The sequence below is a fragment of the Macaca nemestrina genome, chromosome 9 (genome assembly GCF_043159975.1).
Source record: "Macaca nemestrina isolate mMacNem1 chromosome 9, mMacNem.hap1, whole genome shotgun sequence".
Taxonomy (NCBI): Eukaryota; Metazoa; Chordata; class Mammalia; order Primates; family Cercopithecidae; genus Macaca; species Macaca nemestrina.
This window is the reverse complement of record NC_092133.1, coordinates 15,662,716-15,683,180: the sequence shown is the minus strand read 5'-3', so window position 1 is coordinate 15,683,180 and position 20,465 is coordinate 15,662,716. Positions and strand designations below refer to the sequence as shown.

The 20,465-nt window shown below is 37.6% G+C and overlaps 1 protein-coding gene across 5 annotated transcripts in view; it reads right to left on the bottom strand.

Moving 5' to 3' along the window:
• Nucleotides 1–17,951, bottom strand: part of LOC105467530 (RAB11 family interacting protein 2) — a 41,972-nt gene extending 24,021 nt beyond the window's left edge. Inside the window, exons 1-4 of one of the 5 annotated variants that reach the window (XM_011717185.3) lie at nt 16,813–17,951; nt 11,082–11,524; nt 9,939–10,407; nt 4,683–4,742 (exon numbers count right to left, since the gene is read on the bottom strand). In XM_011717185.3, coding sequence (XP_011715487.1) covers nt 4,683–4,742; nt 9,939–10,407; nt 11,082–11,524; nt 16,813–17,165 — 1,325 coding nt within the window. In that variant the 5' untranslated portion in view covers nt 17,166–17,951. The other 4 variants (XM_011717200.3, XM_011717208.3, XM_011717194.3 and 1 more) reach the window with 4 other exon arrangements.
• Between the last annotated feature and the right edge of the window lie 2,514 nt (nt 17,952–20,465).

Here is a 20,465-nt window from a genome sequence, read left to right as displayed (position 1 = left end):
CCTACCCAAAAGCAGAATGGGTAAGTCCCATAATGGGTAAATATTTCTCAAAGATGTTCCCTTCTTTTCCCTCCTCACTGTCAAACTTCCTCCGTCAACTCTCACTAAAACAATTATAGTAACTTCCTAACTAGTTTCCCTGTCTCAAGTCCTTCTTCCCTTTCCCATCCTCTGTCCTCAACAGCTACTTCATGATAAAAGACAGTAATTCAATCATATTACAAATCAACATTTTCATGGTTCCCCAGTGTCTATACAATGTCCAACCCTTAATATGAAATTCAGCCCTAATATTTACACACTTTTTTCTACAAGCACACAGAGCAGGATTTATATCTCAACAATATGATTTCCTTATATATAGCAAATATGCCAAAAATAATAATGAAAATATCATTGGATTTGCAGAGCTGAAATTCAGAAAAAAATCATCCTGATGGGCTACAGTAGCACCACTGAGACAGCAGGTAACTGAACGAATCAGGGGCCTCGCAAGGGCCTTCTTTATATTCTTAACCTTTAGAGTATAACATGTTCTTAATAAATGTTTGCTGAATGTGGGAATTTTCTGAGCCAAAACTCAAGATTCGTACTTCAGCAATTTCAAATTTACACAGGAAATAACTGGACCAAATATTTGAAGCTGGGAATATAAAATCTCAGACTTGAAGGTAGCATAGGGGCATGACTGGAGGAACCTGGACATAACCTGTAAAAACCAAACTGGTGCCAGGGCCACATCTCCTCGCTGGCCTAGATCCTGGCTGTTTTAAAGGAGACAAGGAAAGCAAGGTTAATTTGCAATAGGCAATTTTAACCAGCAGGCCACAGGTAAAAAATAAACTGTAAATAAATGTTTAAGACAATTTAGAATCATACAACTGATGTGTTTCCAATGCATTTTTCTCAAAATACACACGTTCATTAATGGCAATTAGCAAAGAGTATTAATCTACATGTAACAACAATTAAAAATAATTCTCTCAAATGCTACCTTAAAAGTTAAACCAAAAACCTTACATACTGATTTACACAAATCAGTGCACTGGGGTCACTGGAATACAGTCTGAATACTTTCCTATCAGAAACCTCAAGAGGGCTTACATGCTGTATCTTATATCTGATCATATCATAACAACGTGTTCTCTTTAACTATTGGACTCGCTATGTGTTATCCTGTGTCCAGTGCCTAAGAGCTCGTTAATTACCTAAACTATATCTCCATAGGTCTTGTTAATTACCCGTCTCCTGTCTCAGAGGACCTTGTTAATAACTCGTACAGTCTCTCTAAAGAGGTCCTAACAACACATTAAAATTAAAGATGCTTTTCTTTTAGCACCTGTCAAGTGCTGTAAATTGAGAAATTTTCACATCAGTTTATTAGCCTACAGTAGTTTTTGTGAATTTTTTTGGCCTGTTTTCTTTTCTCTCAGAATCTTGCTATATCTCAATCTCTCTCTTAAGGGAAAAACAAAAAAACAAAAAAAACCCAGCAAAGTTTGTCTTTTTTGTTACAGAGCTTTTTTTGTTTTCAATTTTGAAGACTATAAATATCAATTTGCATTAGTGAGTTAGCACAAGGATGGCATGGCTGGTATCTGCAAATTAACCCACTGGGAGATGCACCAATTAATGAGAGCTATTATAATGAGTATTAGGATGACAAAGGGTAAAAAAGTTTCAAGTAGTATCTGGGGAGTTAAACATAAAAGTTCTAGTTAGTGTTAAGGGAACTAATCACATTGCATATTTCGTGTTCATAGTCATTGTTTCATTGGACACATTCTGTAAATCTCTGGGCACTAATGGATTAATGGGTCTAAAAATCATCTCAAAAGTTTTTGTCTTCTGTCTCACAAATGAAGGCACAAATTTTCAGGTGTGTAAAAGATTTATAGCCTGCCATGAATAATAAGCAAATTATCTTTAATATTAGACAAATATGAGCAAAAAGCAAATACTGCTATTAAAACAAATCCTTTGCATATTAAGGTTTATGATGCCAACGACTGAACTTTAAACTCATTCAGGAAAAAAAAGGCTCTTTCTTTAGGATCATTTATTTACTATACTTTTAAAAAATCAAAATGTAAATTCTACAGTAAACAGTCTTTGACTTTTAATGAACATGTTATACAATTTCATATAAATGGCCACATGCTTACAAGCTTACGGTGATTTGTGAAAATTAGAAACACATTTAAATACACATTCTAGGTAACCAATTTTTTGTACCTCCTAAGGAAGGTATGACACAAGCACAGACAGGAATTGACTCATTAAGGAAGGAAAGAAGGAAGAGGGGGGAGAATCAGGTAGACCTGACCTCAAAAGTGAAAGGCACACTGCCATGAAAAATCACTAAAACATTACAAGTCTGGATCTTAGATACTATTTCTGTACCATCCTAAAAAATAACTATTTGGCATGAGATCATCTGCTAAAAAGTAGGCAGGCTCTTCCACCAAACATTAAAAATGGAAATACATGCTTTTGTAAAATCAATTAATACTAGAAATAATATTATAGAACATACCATTTAGTTATCCCAGAGTAGCTAAGAATTTGCTACATGGCATTCACAACTATTATAGTAGAGCAGAAAATAATGGAGTGAAAGCATTTGTATGAGTCACAAATAGAAGGACAGTCCCCAAACAAAATTCTCTGGTAAAAATATCTCCCATTAAATTATTACTCTCAGAACAGCTGCCCCTCTAACATCAAACAGAAACTCATCACACAGAGTAGTAGGCTTACATTGTTTTTTAAAAAAATTTCAGAATAAGACATACATAAGCAATTTTCTCTCAAACAGAGAGAAAATCTTATTCTCTCAAGCAGAATTCCCCTCAGTAGATGGACTTCTGTGATCCTGAACTTTTTCAAGGAACTTACACCTTCTTCAAAGAATACAGATCGTGAAATTTCTCCTCAATTTACCATGGGTAGCATACAAATAGAAGCATATTTTTAAGTGTCATTCATCACTATTGACTCTCAGGTTTTACCTCAATCCTGAGAAACAATTCATCCATAGATGCCATAAATATTTAATAGACTTTTCTGCCTGGTCTTCAATGTTCACTATAATTTAGGGTGTGTGTGTTTAACCTATTCAGCCATATCTTTTACTCCTTTCCACCACATCTCTGTTTTAGCCAAGCTAACTTCCTTACTGTACCCTCTACCTTAGGGACCTGCAAGCAAAGCTAATGTGACTAAGTTGTCTAATTTATAAGTATGCATTTGCCAGCACAATTCCTGATCTCCATTCACAAAGAATACTTACTGAAAGCTTAGGAAATAAAGTAGTCCCACCCCCTTATCCGTGGTTTTGCTTTCCATGGTTTCAGTTACCCACCATGGTCCAAAAATATTAAATGGAAAATTCCAGAAATAATTCCTAATTTTAAATTGCATGTCCTTCTGAATAGCCTAATGAAGTGGTAGGCCATCCGATTCTGTCCTGCCTGGGATGTGAATCATCCCTTTGTTCAGTCCCTTTGTTTAGTGTATCCACACTGTCTACACTGCCTGCCCATTAGTTACTTAGTAGCCATCTCGTCTATCAGGTCGACTATTGCAGTATTACAGTGCTTGTGTTTGAGTAGCCCTTGTTTTACTTAATAATGGCCCCAATGTGCAAGAGGAGTGATGCTGGCATATTGTTGTAATTGTTCTATTTCATTACTATTGTTACTCTCTTACTGTGCCTAATTTATGAATTAAACTTTATCACAGGTATACATGTATAGAAAAGGAAACATAGGATATACAGGGTTCGGAACTGTGCCTGGTTGCAGGAATCCACTGGAGGTCTTGGAATGTATCCCCATAGATTAGGGGCACCACTGTAGGTGATATAATATAGATCAGCAATTTTTAAACCTGATAGTCAATGGGCAGTTATTAAAATGCTGATTTCCATTTCAGGGCCTACTCACTCAAGATTCTAATTCAGTCAGGGGGGAGGCCCAACAAATGGTAGCTTAAAAAAAAAATCTCCAGGAGCCCTTGATGATCAGCACTGAGGTCATGCACAAATCTAGGTGCTGTGGTTCACCCAAGAAAGAAGATTCTGCACAACTGTTAAGACGCTTACACAGCTTAATATAAGACCTAGGCACAATAAACATTGTATAGTAATTACTTTTTCTATATCAGCAGAAATCCAAAGGGAAACACGTTCAGTAACAAACAGTAACAAAGTTGTTACTCAAAAAAGAACACTCAGAGATAAGCTGAGAGTGCACCCCACAATTGAGCCCGGGAATGAAGACAGCGTGGCTTACAAGGACCTCAGTGTAGAGACATGCAGTAAGGAAATTAACTTACCTAGAACAGGTTGGTAAGGAATACTAAAAGAAAACTTGAAAGGTTAAGAAAAGCCTAAAATACAGTAAGCCTTAGAAAGTTAGAAAGAGGAGTTTGGATTTGGTGTTGCAAACCAGTGGTTCTTAAACTTTTTTGACTAGGGTTTTCTTAAACACAACAAAAGGTACCAGAGCTCATGTGCCCTCCTCAGTAGGATAAATAATGCTAAGTGCTGTAATAAATACATATATAAATCTCAGTAACTTATATCCTGTGAATTTATCATTTGGACAAGGGCCACTTGGCTATTCCTGGTCAGGTGGGCCTTCTACTTGCATGCAGAGACCCAGGTTGCTCCGACTTACAGCTCTCCCCATCTCAAAGATCCTCTCCATTCAGCTACTGCAGGGGTCAGCAAAGTATTTCTGCAAAGCCCAAACAATAAATATTTTTAGCTTTGTGGGCCATATGGTCTCTGTCATAACTATTCAATACTACCGCTATACACAACAATGACCATAAAGTGGCTGTGCTCGAACAAAACTTTACAAAAACTGGTAGCAAGCCAGATTTGGCCTCCAAGCTTAGTTTGCCAATCCCTGGTCCAGGATATTGGAGGAAGAGGCAAAATGGAGGATAGTGTTAAGAGGACATTCCATGGGCCAGACCTGAAAGTGGTATACATCTCTTCCATGAACTCTTAAATAAGCCAGAATTTGCTATCTCTTGGCTAAAAAAAAAAAAAAAGAAAAGAAATGAACAAATTTGGTTGGTGAAGACACACACCCATCATTTCTACTTTTAAGTGAAAAAATAGCCTGGTGATAACATTATTTATCATTTATTATTTGTTATATTATTTATAATATATTAGAATATAATTTGTTGTGAACAAATTTAAAATAGTATAGCAAACATTCAGGCATATTTATTTTTGGCAAATGATATACTGCTGATAAAAAAAGGATTACTTCGCAAATTGTGGGATAAACCACATGATAAATTAGTTGACAATTTATTTGATAAATCATGAAAAGAATTAGTTGTTACTGATGATGCTAAACAACCTGTGACTTACAATTAAAAAGCAAGACTAGTAGCAATTTTAACATACAAACAACTTAGTACCAATAATAAACTGAGAAAACATTCTCCTGAAGATTACAAGAATTCCAACTCTACTTACTGTATATGTGTCGTAGGAGTTTTGCAGCATGCCAGTGTTGGACGGCATCCCGACTTCTTAGTAGCAAGCTGATTTGGCATCAATGGTACACACAATATTGTAAGCTCACTAAACCCAATTCAGCTTCCTTCTAGGTATACAGCTAAGTCACAGTTCATCACAGGTCGCAGTGAGGTTGGGGCATGGGTGAGCTCTGGCCAATGGGACGTATGTGGAAGTAACGCATACTGCACTAGGCCTAGCACACAGAAATGACCCTCCTTTGATCCTCTCTCTCCTCCCCTGCTGCAAGGATCTTGGAGGCCATGTGTTAAATGGTGGCATCACAAGAAGAAAGAAGCCTGCTTCCTGAGAGATTGTGCAGAGCCAGATGAACGCACAGAGCAAAGCACTCACTTTTCCTATCACCATCCCAGTGAACTGCTTTGTGACAAGAGTGAGCAATAAACTTCTGCTGTGATAAGCCACTGATACCTGTGGTTATTACAGCTGACAACCTACCCTAATACACAGTTCTTAATAGACTCCGGACATGTGCTATTTAGATTGAATATTAAATTTCAGTAATCCTTTAAAACTTCAGATTTTTAACAATGTTTAGTTGTACATAAAAACGCATACATCTGGCTTTATGCATCTGTTTTCAGTCTATTAGAAAGATCTTCACAGCCCAGGCCAGCCGGGCTGAAAGTAGGAGGCTAACGGAATGAGAGTGGCATTTCAGGAAACTGTTCTGCTATACTGTGTGCATTAGGAAACTGGTATGCTATACTGTGTGCATTATATTCAAAATATCTAATACTACCTACCAAGCATCACACTGGAGACTAAGGGCAAAAAGAGGAATGAAATGCAGACCCTGCTCTCAACCTCTTCACGGTAGTGGGTAAGAAAAGTGAGACTAAGCTATTAGTGAACAATGCCATTCCCACAGAAGACAAGACTTACGTAAGAAAATGCTGCAGCAGAGGGAACAACTACTCCTCCCTACAAGAACAGGAAACGCTTCAAAGAAATAGGGCCATGTAAGAGACTGCAAATTAGTAACTTTGGGGAAAAGTGTTTCAAAGAGCCCTGCTCTTTGCTGAAGTAACCCAAGATAATGCCTAATTTCCTCTATCAGTTTTATGTAAAACTATGGGACCTATTCCAAGGACAGATTCAAATTGTGGTATTTTTTGTGGTTTCCAAAGTGCTTTCTTCAGGTGGATTTTACTTAACACTAAGGAATAAAAAGTCTAACTTCTAAAAAAAGTGTGCCTCAGTACATTTTAAAATTTGGGGCATAAAGAAAATTTTCCAGTTTTAATCATATACATTATTCAACCAGAGGGTAACAATATGGTTCCTAGGTACCTGCAATCACAAGTGAGCCAGTTCACTCACCGAGAAGAAAATGCAGTTCCATAGCTACGTATTTTACCCTTAACCTTGTTCAGCATTCTCACAAACACTGGCCACAAGAGTCCAGGAAACTGTAAACAAGTCTATTGAGCACTCCTGAAAAAAATTCACAGCACGTGTCTTACTGATGTGAGTCCCTAGCTCCAAAAGTGCATTTGGTTAGGATGTTAATGTGTGAAATTTAAAATGTCCCAGATAGCTGAGGGTTGATACTGGGAGGAAAAATAGAAATATACTGTTACATAAAGACAACGCTACCTGGGCCATATCCTCCCAAATTCCACTCAAGATAAAGCTGCTTGCCAAAAGTGTGAACTGCACACTCTTCTTGGGTCTATTTATATTCAATTCTTCTTTTTTATAAGATTAACCAGAACCACCCCTTTACTGCAAATGTTTTACATTTACCACACGGATGGTTTGTGATGCAAAAAGAATAACTTCCTAGGAATCTACAAATGTTCTGTCCTCATATCTGGTATCTCATAAATATGAAGAAGAGAAAGTCATAAAGTGAAAAACAACTATTTTTTTTACATATTTGCAATCATTTTATACATCATAAAACAGCTCTAATTTTGATAGAAACAGCCATAATAAAGTAACTGAAAATAAAGCCTAGATGTGTCAAAATGCCACACGCATTTTTCAAACCCGTAAGAGCCCACATAAACAGCTCAAATATAGGGCAATTAAAGATTTAAGAATACTCAATAAGCTTTTTTTTTTCATATGCGCCCATAATGTAAAAACATTATTTTCCTACCATTTCCCATTTTCTTGCTTTTCTTTGACTCTAAAATTAGCTAAATTATCCAATATCCAAGTTATCTCAGACAGTTGTTTCCAACAACCTTCTGTAAAAAAAGTTTAGTAAAGGGGGAAAGAAGCAAATATATTTCTATTTACCCATATAAGATTTAATGTAATATGTGAAGTACAGTACGTAAAATACCAAAATATTTTTGAATGGCATATCAAAACTATAAACTCAATAACATATTGATATCATATAATAAAAATGTTATTTTTCTGGAGTATGGTCTATAAACAGAACTGAATACTCTTTTAAACCACAGCAAATATCCATTTATAGGTAAAAGAAAACAAAAAAGTACACTTCACTTTGAAAACTTTAAATGCAAGTTGTTAAAATATCATGGAAGAGTTGGGCGCGGTGGCTCAAGCCTGTAATCCCAGCACTTTGGGAGGCCGAGACGGGCGGATCACAAGGTCAGGAGATCGAGACCATCCTGGCTAACCCGGTGAAACCCCGTCTCTACTAAAAAATACAAAAAACTAGCCGGGTGAGGTGGCGGGCGCCTGTAGTCCCAGCTACTCTGGAGGCTGAGGCAGGAGAATGGCGTGAACCCGGGAGGCGGAGCTTGCAGTGAGCTGAGATCTGGCCACTGCACTCCAGCCTGGGCGACAGAGCGAGACTCCGTCTCAAAAAAAAAAAAAAAAAAAAATCATGGAAGATACATAAGAGAGGTGAGAGGGCACAGCCTAAAAGTGTGATTGATTGTTAATACTCTATATGCTGTTTCTAGTGGGACAAAACCAAGCACTGTTTTTTAGTAAAATATAACATGACAACATATCAAACATAATTGTAGTCACCATTTATAGATTCCCTATTTGGGGCCTGGCTTTGTATTATGTACTTTACATACAATATCATTTATCCTCACTGAATCCTATCAAGTGGGATTATTTTCCTTGTTTCAAAGATGGAGACACTGAGTTTTACGGAGGTCATAGCACTTCTAAGCCAGTATTCCCATTCAGGTCTGTACACTCTCTATTATTGTCTTGAAGAAAATCTTCTATTACGTGGTAAACACTCTAGCATGCTCTTCCAAGATAATTACAGTCATCTCTCAGTATCTGAGAGAGATTGGTTCCAGCACTCCGAGGATACCAAAATCCAGGGATATTCAAGTCCCCTATACAAAATGGTACATACAGTATTTGCACATATACACCAACTCCCATATATTTTAAATTATCTCTAGATTACTTATAATACCTAATACAATGTAAATCTATGTAAATAGTTGTTACACTGTACTGTTTTTTAAATCTGCATTATTTTTTAATTACTATATTATTTTTTTTTTAGTATTTTCAATCCATTTGATAGAATCCAAAAATGCAGAACCTGCAAATATGCGGGGCCAACTACACTCAAGATGGGAATAAATTTACCTTTTCTTTGCTTGAGGTTTCCTTAATCAGCTATTTCATCATTTACTTCTGTAAAATCCATAACCATATTTAAATTTATTCCTTAGCATATCTACATTCATATCTATATATATAGATATAAATTTATATATAGATTTAAATTTAGATAGATAGATATAAATTTAGATATACTAAGGAAAGAAAAGCACCATTATATATATAACTGAAAACTCAAAACTGGAAAATCCAATCTTTCTCATGAGTGATTACTTCTGACTACAAATCATCATATAGATCCCTTGGGTGTACCTACAAAACCCATGAGGGTCACTGAATTCCAATAACAAGCATTCTCAAATAAAAACCACTTCTAAATAGCCATTTAATAAAGATAATTAACATCTATTAGGGAAGCCATTAATACTGAAGCTGGTATTTCTTAAAGAATAGCACATGGGCTGCTGTTGGTCCTTTCCAGATAGCCCATGAACGAATCCCTAGAAACATATCACTGAAATTTCTGGCTTGAACTAACACCCACTGGCAATTCACTCTTGCCATGTCTCATCACAAGCCACGTTGTTTTCTCTCTAAGTTTTGGTGAGTTTCTGGCTCACATAAGTGGAAGCAGACCAGGATAGAGAATAAGAGTCTTTTTATCTTCTTCAGATAAAAAAGTTCAGTTCCAAAAATATATGCTACATTGCCTGGCTCTATAATTATAGAAATAAAAATGTTTTTCAAATAAAATAAAATGGCTTGAAAATATTCTAGTATTTAAAAGAAATACTTGATACTTTCAAGATTTTCCCAAATAGTAGAACTTCCCCCATATTAAGCTTACCTTGAAGATGGCATTATATTTGAAGCCCTGAATTTTGCTGTAAATGGATTGGTTGACTCATAATCAAAATAGTCGTGGCGATTTTCACTAAATGCATTAGGTGATTTCAAGTCACAAGGGCTATCAGATCCCCCATTGTTAAGTTTATCAGATCTTCTGCTATCTTTTTTTCCAGTCACTCTTTCAAACAGGCTAACTTTCTCCCTTTTCTCTCTTTTATTTTCTTTTCTTATTTCAATTGGTTTTGAAAATAAATTCATGCTGCTGTCCCATGTTTCACTGCTTTCTTCAAATGGATTTTTCTTCCTTGGCAGTGTTGCAAATTTTTGGGGTAATGAAGCAGTCACATTTGTAAATGGGTCATTTTGTCTTCCGAAACACAATTCACCTTCATCCACAATGCTGTCAGGTTGGTTCATTTTAGAAGTATCAAAGCTTAATGTTCTTCTGTGTGGAGATTTGAGACTTCCTACAAACAATTTTGTAGTTAGTACATAATCAGTGACACATTACATCACACTATGTGACACATTCTGTGTGCATTCTGCTGCTTTTAGAATGAGAGCAATTAGCTACTTAAACGTATTAACCTTCAAAAAATCAAGGAAAACAATCTTAAAATGCTAAGGTGTAGCAGTCTGAAGCATCGAGGCTAATAACAATTAGCATATTGCTAGACCATTAGTAATGTATTCAGCTCACAATCATATAAACTATGATGTCAAAACTAGAGGTTCTGGTTGGCATGATAATGCTAAAAATTCTCAGACTTTTTCATTAGCATTAAATTTACTTTCTTACTTCTGAACATAAAAGTTTTCTTCTAGGGACTTTATGATGAAATGAACATTCATTTATGCTCAGGGTTTTGAGATGGTAGAAACAGCAGTAAAACAGGCAGCCAGGCCATAATAGGAAACTGGCACTCATTTTATTATCTAATAATATAAATATAAATGCAGACAAGCTCTGCCTTCAAGGAACTTACCAATTTGAGGAATAGTAGGTACTCAATATTTGATGAATGACAAAATTTGGAAAATACTACAAAGCAACTGTTATTATTTACTAAATTTAGGAATTAAACTTTAAAAACTAAAAGGGTAGTTCAGACCAATGAGGACACAAGAATGTGGCACTTACCACTTTCTGGAACTGTTCCAAAGGAATCTAACTGGTGTCCAAGAAGATGTGCTTGACCTATGGTGCCAGCCTTCAGTTTCTCAGAAGACATATGGGACCCAGATAAATCGGACATTGAATGTGCTGACGAGAGTCGCTGAGGACCCAAAAGAAAAGGCTTTTTTGGTTTGGATTTCATCTGTATTTCACCACTTGAAAATTCACTATTGGCATCAGGCATGTGAGTACTCGGAATGATTGCAGAAGACGTATCAGAAAATGTTCCATCATTTTTTCTACCCTTCATCTTATCTTTTAACTTTGCAAAAGGAGATCTGGTTTTGTCCTTCATTGATAAGTCAAACATACTTGCGGTCATATTGTTCCTCATAAACTGAATATTGACCTTTATCTCACCCCTGTTTTTGATTCGTTTTCCTTGTTTGGATTCTAATCTAAACCACCTTAAAGAGAAGAAAATAAAAATGGGCTGTAATACATAATGAAGAGAGGATACTGAGTTCTGTTACATACAAATAGCCTTTTAGGTAAAGTAACTATACATCAAGGCAGCCTAAGCCCTGAACAAGAATCTGTCAGCCACAGTATTTCCGGCTTTACTCATTGTTTAGTTTAAAAAACTGATCATTGCCTCTGTGATGTAACATATACTGAAGAAATGAATAGGTCTTTAGCAAGTTTGAAAATGTTTTTAATCTTTTCTTTTCTGATTTGAAAATCACTCATCATCAAAAATTCTTACCAATGCTAAAAGTTTTCCATATGAGACTAAGTGTTGCTCATGGCCTAAGGGCATTTTTTTAACATTAAAAGATACTGAGGCAGACTTTGAAAGAATTCACCAATACAAATTATTTTTGAGCATTATAAAATGAATACTGATGACATTTTAATACAATAATAAATACTTGGCCCTATCCCAAAATATTACTTATGTAAAAGTAGCAAAAGAATTTTGTTTACATTGGAGATCACTACATACCGCTTGCTAATCATTAAAACAGCATATAATGTCACTTAGATTGATATAAAATGGATCAACGCCTATTCCTGAATAAACTATGCAAAACAAGTAAAATGCAAGAAGTGACAAAAAATAAATCTTGTGAAATTTTCAAAAGGAAAAAGAAACCTAAAATGCTTTCTTTTGAATCTATTTGCTTCATTTTACTATTGCTACTGTGACAATACCAAATAAAAATTATTTTGTAAATGAAGCCAAATCTTATATTTTAGTCACTTCAATGTATGGCACTATCTATATTTAAATGATGTACAAGAAGTAATATTTTGGTTTTATAGTATTTTTATCCATGAGAAATTCTCCAGTTGTCCACGTCACAAGTGGTCATTCTATGGGAAAACAGCCAAAAAAACTACAAAATCAAGCCTGAAAGAGTTCCTACAATGTTTTCATATAACTTAGCAATGAGGCATAATATCCATTCCTGTACACAGGTTATTATTTAAATATAGCTCTAATCAAGTGTAACAAATTTTCTTAGCTACAAAGGAACTCTGATCTAATTTTACATTAGTTCTTTCTCTCATTGTTACCAACTGGATATGCCAGGAGAAGATTACATTTACTGTATATCAAGTTGAAACACTGGTTCACAGGTCTTCCAGGAAGAACAGAGAACTGGCACATGATATAAATACCAGCTACATCTTAGCAAGTAACACCGAAGAAAAACATTTTCTTGATTAACTAAATTGGAGCAATTCAATCAATTCAGATATAGTTGCATCAACACTAGCCATTTCTTAGAATATCAATATTTTTCAATGGCATTAGCTTGAGACCTTAAACTGAGAAAATTCCTTATGTAAGGCAAATGGTAAAATCTGAAGAAACAGGGGCTAGAAATAAGAAATGACAGCAATAAACTCTGTGAAATAGGCAACCTTAAATAACATACAATTGAGCACTCAAAAAGCCTGGAAATGAAGTAGATTATACACCCAGTTACCTCCAAGTTTTGGCAAACAGAGCCATTTTCAATAGGGAGAGAAACACATGTGATGAACAGTATCTCAGAAATACTCTGTAGTACCTCAGGTTTTATAGAATGTAGGTGAATATACTTTGCAAAAAAATGTACCAAAAATATGCAAACAAAAACGAGCATGTATGTAACAAAGCAAATATGAGTTAAAAAAAAATCATTACCCCCAAAATGGAAGGCGGTGAGGTAGTGGAAAATCATAGAATTTTAGAAATAAGACCAATAAATCATCTACTTTAACATCTTTATTTCATAGATGAGGAAATTGAGGCACAAGGAATGATATGTAACTTCCCAATGTCAGATTAAAGTCAGTAAGGAAAAAAATCTGAAGTTGATGAATAACATCTGCAGGAAAATAGAAGCTCTTTCTTATTTGATGAACCGCATACGTTAATAAGGTTAACCACATGGCTGGCACATACTGCAGGACACTGTATTTAATCAGGAGACATGAGAGCTGAAGAGAAAGACAATGCAAATTTTGTATTGCTAGAGTACAAGCTCCTGGAAGGCAGTCTGCCTTGCATTAAATGTTTATTCAATTTTTATTTCTAGAACTATACTCTTACAAGTAAGCTACAACTGTGTGTGTGTGTGTGTGTGTGTGTGTGTGTGTGTGTGTTTTATATTGTCTTGTTTTTTACTAGGGAACTGTAAAGACCTGTGTAAACCTGAATAAAGCAAATCAGTATTTGATTACAAAGTGTAAATACACTATAATGTCCATTCCCCACCCCCCGAAAAAAACTACAAAGAACTTTTACAAACATACTCATTGAAAATGTAGCAATGACAAATAACTTTAGTTACTTTGTTTTGAAAATGATGTAATAGGGAAGTCTTAATGAGATCTTCACGAATCATTTCGGAGATAGCACTTGTTTTTCCAGTCTTCAGAAAGATAAAATGAAGACACAGCATTTGGAGCTTACTGGACTAGCTGACTTTTTTTCACCTCTGGAGTACTGGATTTAAACTGTACATGGCCTCTGTTCAATTTTTAGTGGGCACAGGTCCATGTTCAAAAACCAGCACACATGTGGGAACTATTCCCAAGCAATTGGTGCTGTGTGGTCAGAAATGGGACAAAATTGGCAGTAAAGGTGCCAGAGGCCAGGACACAGGTGCACCGCTGAGACACACACACATCCTAAAATCTGCATATGTTTGAGTCATAGCTAACTCTAGAGACTCTAGTTATTACTCTTCATGAGCATTAAAAAAAAAAAAGTCAACATCACCTACTTCTTTTGTAAAAAATCAATGGATATTATGTAACAGCATCAATGATTTTAACATTCTATTACTAAACATTGTATTATTTCTTTAAATCTCATGCCAGAACCAACCCAGACATCCTCTAAAGGAGGAGATACAGAAGTTCTCTTCCCAGGCCCACTCAAAGGGTTCTGGCTCAGGCCTTTTTCCCCATTCCTTAAGAGAAGAGAGAAAAAAAAATTTATTTTCCAGGTAAGAAAATAAGTAAAGTAATAATTTTAGTTGTCATACTTCTTTACCTATCATGACACAACTGGAAGACAAACTGTAAACATACATCTTCAGTATCAAAATGTAAAAAGTGTCACATCCAGTAGTTTCATAGGACTTCTAAGTCAGTTGGTAGTCCTCATCACTGAAAACAGTTTTCTAAAAAGCACTTGGGAATATGCTGACAAGGTTTAGCAATGTGCAGAATATTAAATATCTTTCTTGCAATATACCAGTGGCTCAAGTCTGTCTCTTACTGGGCCACAGGTACAGCTGTGCTAGAAAAGGAAGTTATTAAATATATTAAAAAACTAGAAATATTACCAATAAAGATACCTCATCAAATACATGGTCCCCATTTATCCACAAATAAAATGTTAGGGGTTTAATAACATATGAAAATCACTTTGAATGCAAAAACATCACAAACCCTGTTGATAACATTTAAAAGCATTTTTCCCCTAAGTTCTAATCAATTTTATACAATAGCCAGTACAGAATTTCTGTAAGGAGAGACCACAATATAAGACTATTGCTCACAGCAAATGTATTGTAACTGTGATGTTGCCCAGGACTAGGAGTAAAACAAGAAGAAACCGTAAAAGGTTATTTCATCCTCAGACTCCTTGGGTTCACATTTGGGCCTACTTTCACTAGGAAAATTTATGTTTCGGAGAAGGCCTGAAATACACGATCCATGAATATTAAAGTACCATAAATGAAGCGAGGAATTTGAAGGTGCAATATACTTAATAGTTTACATTCAAAACATGTTAAATATTTACTGTCACCCAAAATTGGCAATTTGAAACAGATTATTTGGTAATTATCCATTTTTCACTTTCAATTTGATAAAGAATCCCTCGGAGGAAACTGAATGCCACTCTTTAGGTATCAAATAATTTTATTATTCAAATCATTGATATATATTAAACTTTACACTTAAAAAAAAAAAACTTTTTCCCTCCTTCTAAAATATTTTCATCTCAATTAAATAGTACCATTTTTCCTCCTGCCTTCCTAGTATTTCTGATCTGTCTACACTTTTACTCTACATATATTAAATATTAGGTAAAGACCTGATTTGAAATGAAACAAACTCCAATCAAGAGAAGGCTGAGAGCAGAAATGTATAGAACAAGAGACAGTTGTTTTAAAATGTAAAGAATTAACATAAACTTCAATAAAAATATCATTATAAAAAAGTTTTTTAAACAGTAAATAAATTCAGTTATAACTGAACGAAACACCCATACTATTTTGGAAATGGAAAGTACTCTTAGAAGTTCAACCAGTATTTTTCTCCCACTAATTTCATTAATATAATGTCCTTTTAAGTTGATGGAAGGGGTGAGTATACCCACCTCTAAAAGCATTTTTTTTTTCAATTTAAGACACAATATCCTAGTGTTAATTTATATTATGATTTTTTAAATTAAAATATATCTAACTCAAGCTCAACAGTCATACTGAAAAGGCCACTGAAGATGCCATCAAATCATTTCATCACAAAAATTTATCATTCCCTCCAATTCTACAGCATTTAGTATGGTCTAAACACAATAGCTTTGGAAAACCAATTCTGAAGTAATACAATAACTCTGATGTAATTGCAAATTCAAAGGAAAATGTTAGTGCATTCGAAGTTGAGGATGTTTGTACACACTTTTAAAACTTTTTTTTTTTTTTTCCTAACAGGTATAGACTCCCATCAAGGCGTACTGACCTCGAAAAATGAGCTAAAATGAAAGCCGTGTTTATAACGTTGAAATGAAATACTGAGTTCTAAATCTGGTAATTTATCTTTCGACAGCTACAAAGTGTGACACATCAACATTACATTGCCAGATTTAATTTCTGATCTTCCATTTCATTGATAATTGTAACGTTTAAAATCCATAACAATTTATATGAAGTTCTAGTTGGTCAACACTGTGATCCAGTCCTCTTATACTGAAACAATGTTAACTTACTTAAAATCCACCGCAAAATATTCAATTATTTGACAGATGTTTACCTCAAACAGAAAGAATAAGGGATCATTAATGATTCCATTTAAAAAATATTTCATCACGAGTGCTACTTCAGATTCATGCAAATACGGTGCTTAAAACTGGATCATATTTCAATCCAAAAACCAACGCCCGAAGTATACGGATAATTTCCAAGAACAGAAAAACCATAAATAAGACATAAACTCCCCCAAATTCAAAATAAATTACATAACTTACTCTGTTTTCCTTCTTTGTTTGTCCTCAAAGATGTCATTGAGATTGATTGCCACCTGCCCTAAAAATTTATCCAGACCCACCAGGGACCTGTGCATAACTATAAGGAAAAGAATGTATTTCTCTGGATTTCCCTGCATTAGCAATCCAGGTAGCTCGAAAGAGGCCTCCTCCTTCCAAACTGGCTCAAGGGTTTTCTCAGCTACAGAGGTGGAGTACTTTTCCTTGCCCAGCTGAATTATAGTGTATGTGTCATTGGTGCCACTTTTGCCTTTTGGTTTCAGATCTTTGGCTTGGAGCACTGTGACCTGCACGTGGGTTGGAAACCACTTTTGGGCTTGCTCGGACAGCATCATCCTGTCCTGTTTCTCTGCATCCGAGTTCACAAGCACAGGCAGTGCCCCTCCCGGAGGGAGAGCCTAATTCCTTAATCACTGCATCCTAAGGGCACTTAACGGAGACAGGCAGGCTCAGGGCTCCCCGACTTCCCTATGGCTGATGTCAAAACGCTTCGCAGGGGCAGCCCAGGGGCACAGCCGCTCCGGGGGTCCCCTTTCTTCTGGAGAAACACACAGGCCCACCATCACCTGGCCGCGCCGTGCAGGCCTCTGCGCGGACCCCTGCTCCAGTCTCCACCTTCCCCAGGCCTGCGGGCACGTGAGGCCTGGCCACCGGGACCTGGGCGGAGAGCTGTGGGGGTGGAGGGAGCCCCCCTCCCCAATTCTGCACCCCTGGCCTCCCGCCTGCCTCCTTGCGGCCGCGCAGCCTCCGCTGCCTCCGCGCCTCCCGCCCGCCCGGCGTTCGTCCACGGGCCCGGCCCGGCTCCTCCTCCCGACCCCGGTAGTACGAACCGCCGGCGGCTAACGCGGCCTCGCTCCCTCTCGCAAACCTTTCCCTCCTCCTCCTCCCCCTCGCCTCAGCTCCTCCTCTCGGGCGGGGGCGGGTAGCCGGGGGTGGAGTGGAGGCGGGCGGGGGACGCGGCCGCCCCGGCGCCGACGGGACGCGGGGCGGGCCGCGGGCCGCGGGCTGCAGGGCGGCGGGCGCTGGGTTCGGCCTGGCTGGGCCGGCGGCTCCTAACCCCGGACGGGCGGCTGCGGCGGCACTTCCGGGTTGGCCTTCTCCATGTTGGTCTCGGGAACGTGAAGGGGCGGGGCCTCGAGGTCAGGGGTCAGCGCCTCCCTGGTTGCCGTGGCGACTGGAGGCACGCGACGCGGGCGCGATGGCGGGGACTCTAGGCCCGGGACTTGATGCTGCTTGGGCCTGGCCCAGTGGCGGGTCCTGGGGACGTGGCAGAGGCCGGCAGGTGAGCCCTGGGGAGGGCTGGGGACCGCTCATGAGAGGAGGTCATCAAAGATCCGGAGACGCCCCTAACTAGGGCGTCTTTGAGGGCAGGGAATCTGTTTTCGCTGTGTCCTGGATTCCCAGTGCCTGGCACGAGCAGGTCCATAAATGGTGTTGGAACGAATTAGGCCTCTTCACTGACCGAAAGCAAACTTTTCTCCAACCTCGTATCCGCCCTTCTCTTTTCTAAAAGCCCGTAAATTGACTGAAAATGATATCTCCCACCCAGACGAAGGGCGATAGGGAAGCAAATAGTTTCCAAAACTAACACGGAGTAGAGATGTAGGGAGGCACTGGGCTGGCATCAGAAGACCTGGTTCCGGCCGCGCCTCTGCCGCTATCAGTGTGTGTGACCTTGGCCGAGTCATTTCACCTCCCGGAGTCTCAGTGTTTTCACTAGTAAAAAAGCCAGTTCTACATCATGTCTAATACTCCATCACGACTCTATGGGCTTGACGTCAAAAGGACCCCCGTGGGGACTCACACTGTGGTAGACTGTGCAGATCGTGTGGAGACCACGCCCCAAACATGGGTTTCGAGTTTTAGGAGATAATACATGTGCCTTTCCTAGCACAATGCGGCGCATAAATCTCCTTTTGCCCCTCTATTTCTCAATGGGAAGAGACACTTAGGTACTAGCCCTATTGCCTTTAATTCTGTCGTGTCTTACCTTCCCAAGGAAATTCTAAGTTTTGGGACTGCCTTGTCTATCATGCAGTCCCTTCATAGTGGCTAGCATGCAGCAGACAATTTATTGAATTACTTAATGCCTTTTTTCCCTTTACAAGACTAATTTTGAGAGTGAAAAAATATGATACATGTAAATGCACGTTTTTTAACTTAAATGGCCATAAACATGTAAAGTATCGTGTTTATTATTTTCAAGCAAGGTTTAAAACTTCTCATTCAAGGCAGAATTTTTCATCCCTGGGAGACAGTGTATGAAAAGGCCATGTGTGGAAAACAGAACAAAATCATCATACTGCGAATATAGCATCTGGATCCCAGAGTGCACAGTTGTCAACTTTAAAGAAAAATATTCTTAGGGATTTTTAAGCAGTACATTGGAACAGTCAATGGTAGAATTTCACCAGGATCTCTAGGGAGAAATAATTTGACGCCTGAAACTTACAAAAACCAAATAAGCATCATGAAATCAAATTTAATTAAGTTTAGAGTTCTTATACAATACTTTTTTTTTTTTTTTTTTTGAGACGGAGTCTCGCTCTGTCGCCCAGGCTGGAGTGCAGTGGTCGGATCTCAGCTCACTGCAAGCTCCGCCTCCCGGGTTTACGCCATTCTCCTGCCTCAGCCTCCCGAGTAGCTGGGACTACAGGCGCCCGCCACCTCGCCCGGCTAGTTTTTTGTATTTTTTAGTAGAGACGGGGTTTCACCGTGTTAGCCAGGATGGTCTCGATCTCCTGACCTCGTGATCCGCCCGTCTCGGCCTCCCAAAGTGCTGGGATTACAGGCTTGAGCCACCGCGCCCGGCCACAATACATTTTTAAAAGTCTTCATGTCTCTATTAAAGGTTGTAATTAAATAAACAATAGAAAATGAATTATAATAGTGGATGTGTATTTCTGAGGAGCTTAAATTGTTTGGTAAGCTTTATTAATGATTATAAACTTGTTTACAAGTATCATTTCACTCATCTCTGAAATATAGCCATCTCTAGGGTAGAAGTTGGCAGCAGTAGTTCACAGCAACGCAATAACAATACTCCAGCACAATTCAGAGAATACTCTAAAGGCAAGAGCTGAACAATTGGAACTACTAACCTCTCTTTCTGTAGCACCTAAATTTCTTTTGAGTTTTCCCAACACCTGGCTAGAGCCAAAATTGTTTAGTTTTACTGGTGAAATCAGAAGTTATGACTTAATATTTTTTAAGCCAGAATAATAAAATAACGTATTTTTGCCCCTGGGGAAAGCAAATAAACAAACCAAATAAGCTAAATAGAATCTGGGATTGCATTATAAAAAGGAAATGACTTCCTATAGAATGTTTTCCTTTTTTGATTATATTAAGAGAATAAAAACATGACAGTTGAGTCAAAGATATGGTTGGCTTATAGTGAAAAATAATGGCAATTACCTAAGATCTAGGATCAAAGTGCTTCTCCCAAAATGTTTATTGCTTTACAGTTTTAAAAATTTTTACTAATTCTAAGATATACATGGACAACAATTTAAAAAGGAAAGGATTGCATGTGTAAGGACAACATACCAGAATTGAAGACAGTCACTTTTTAAAAAATTGTCCTATGACTAATGATATATCCGGAAATGTTTGGTACAGTTCCAAAATCAGAG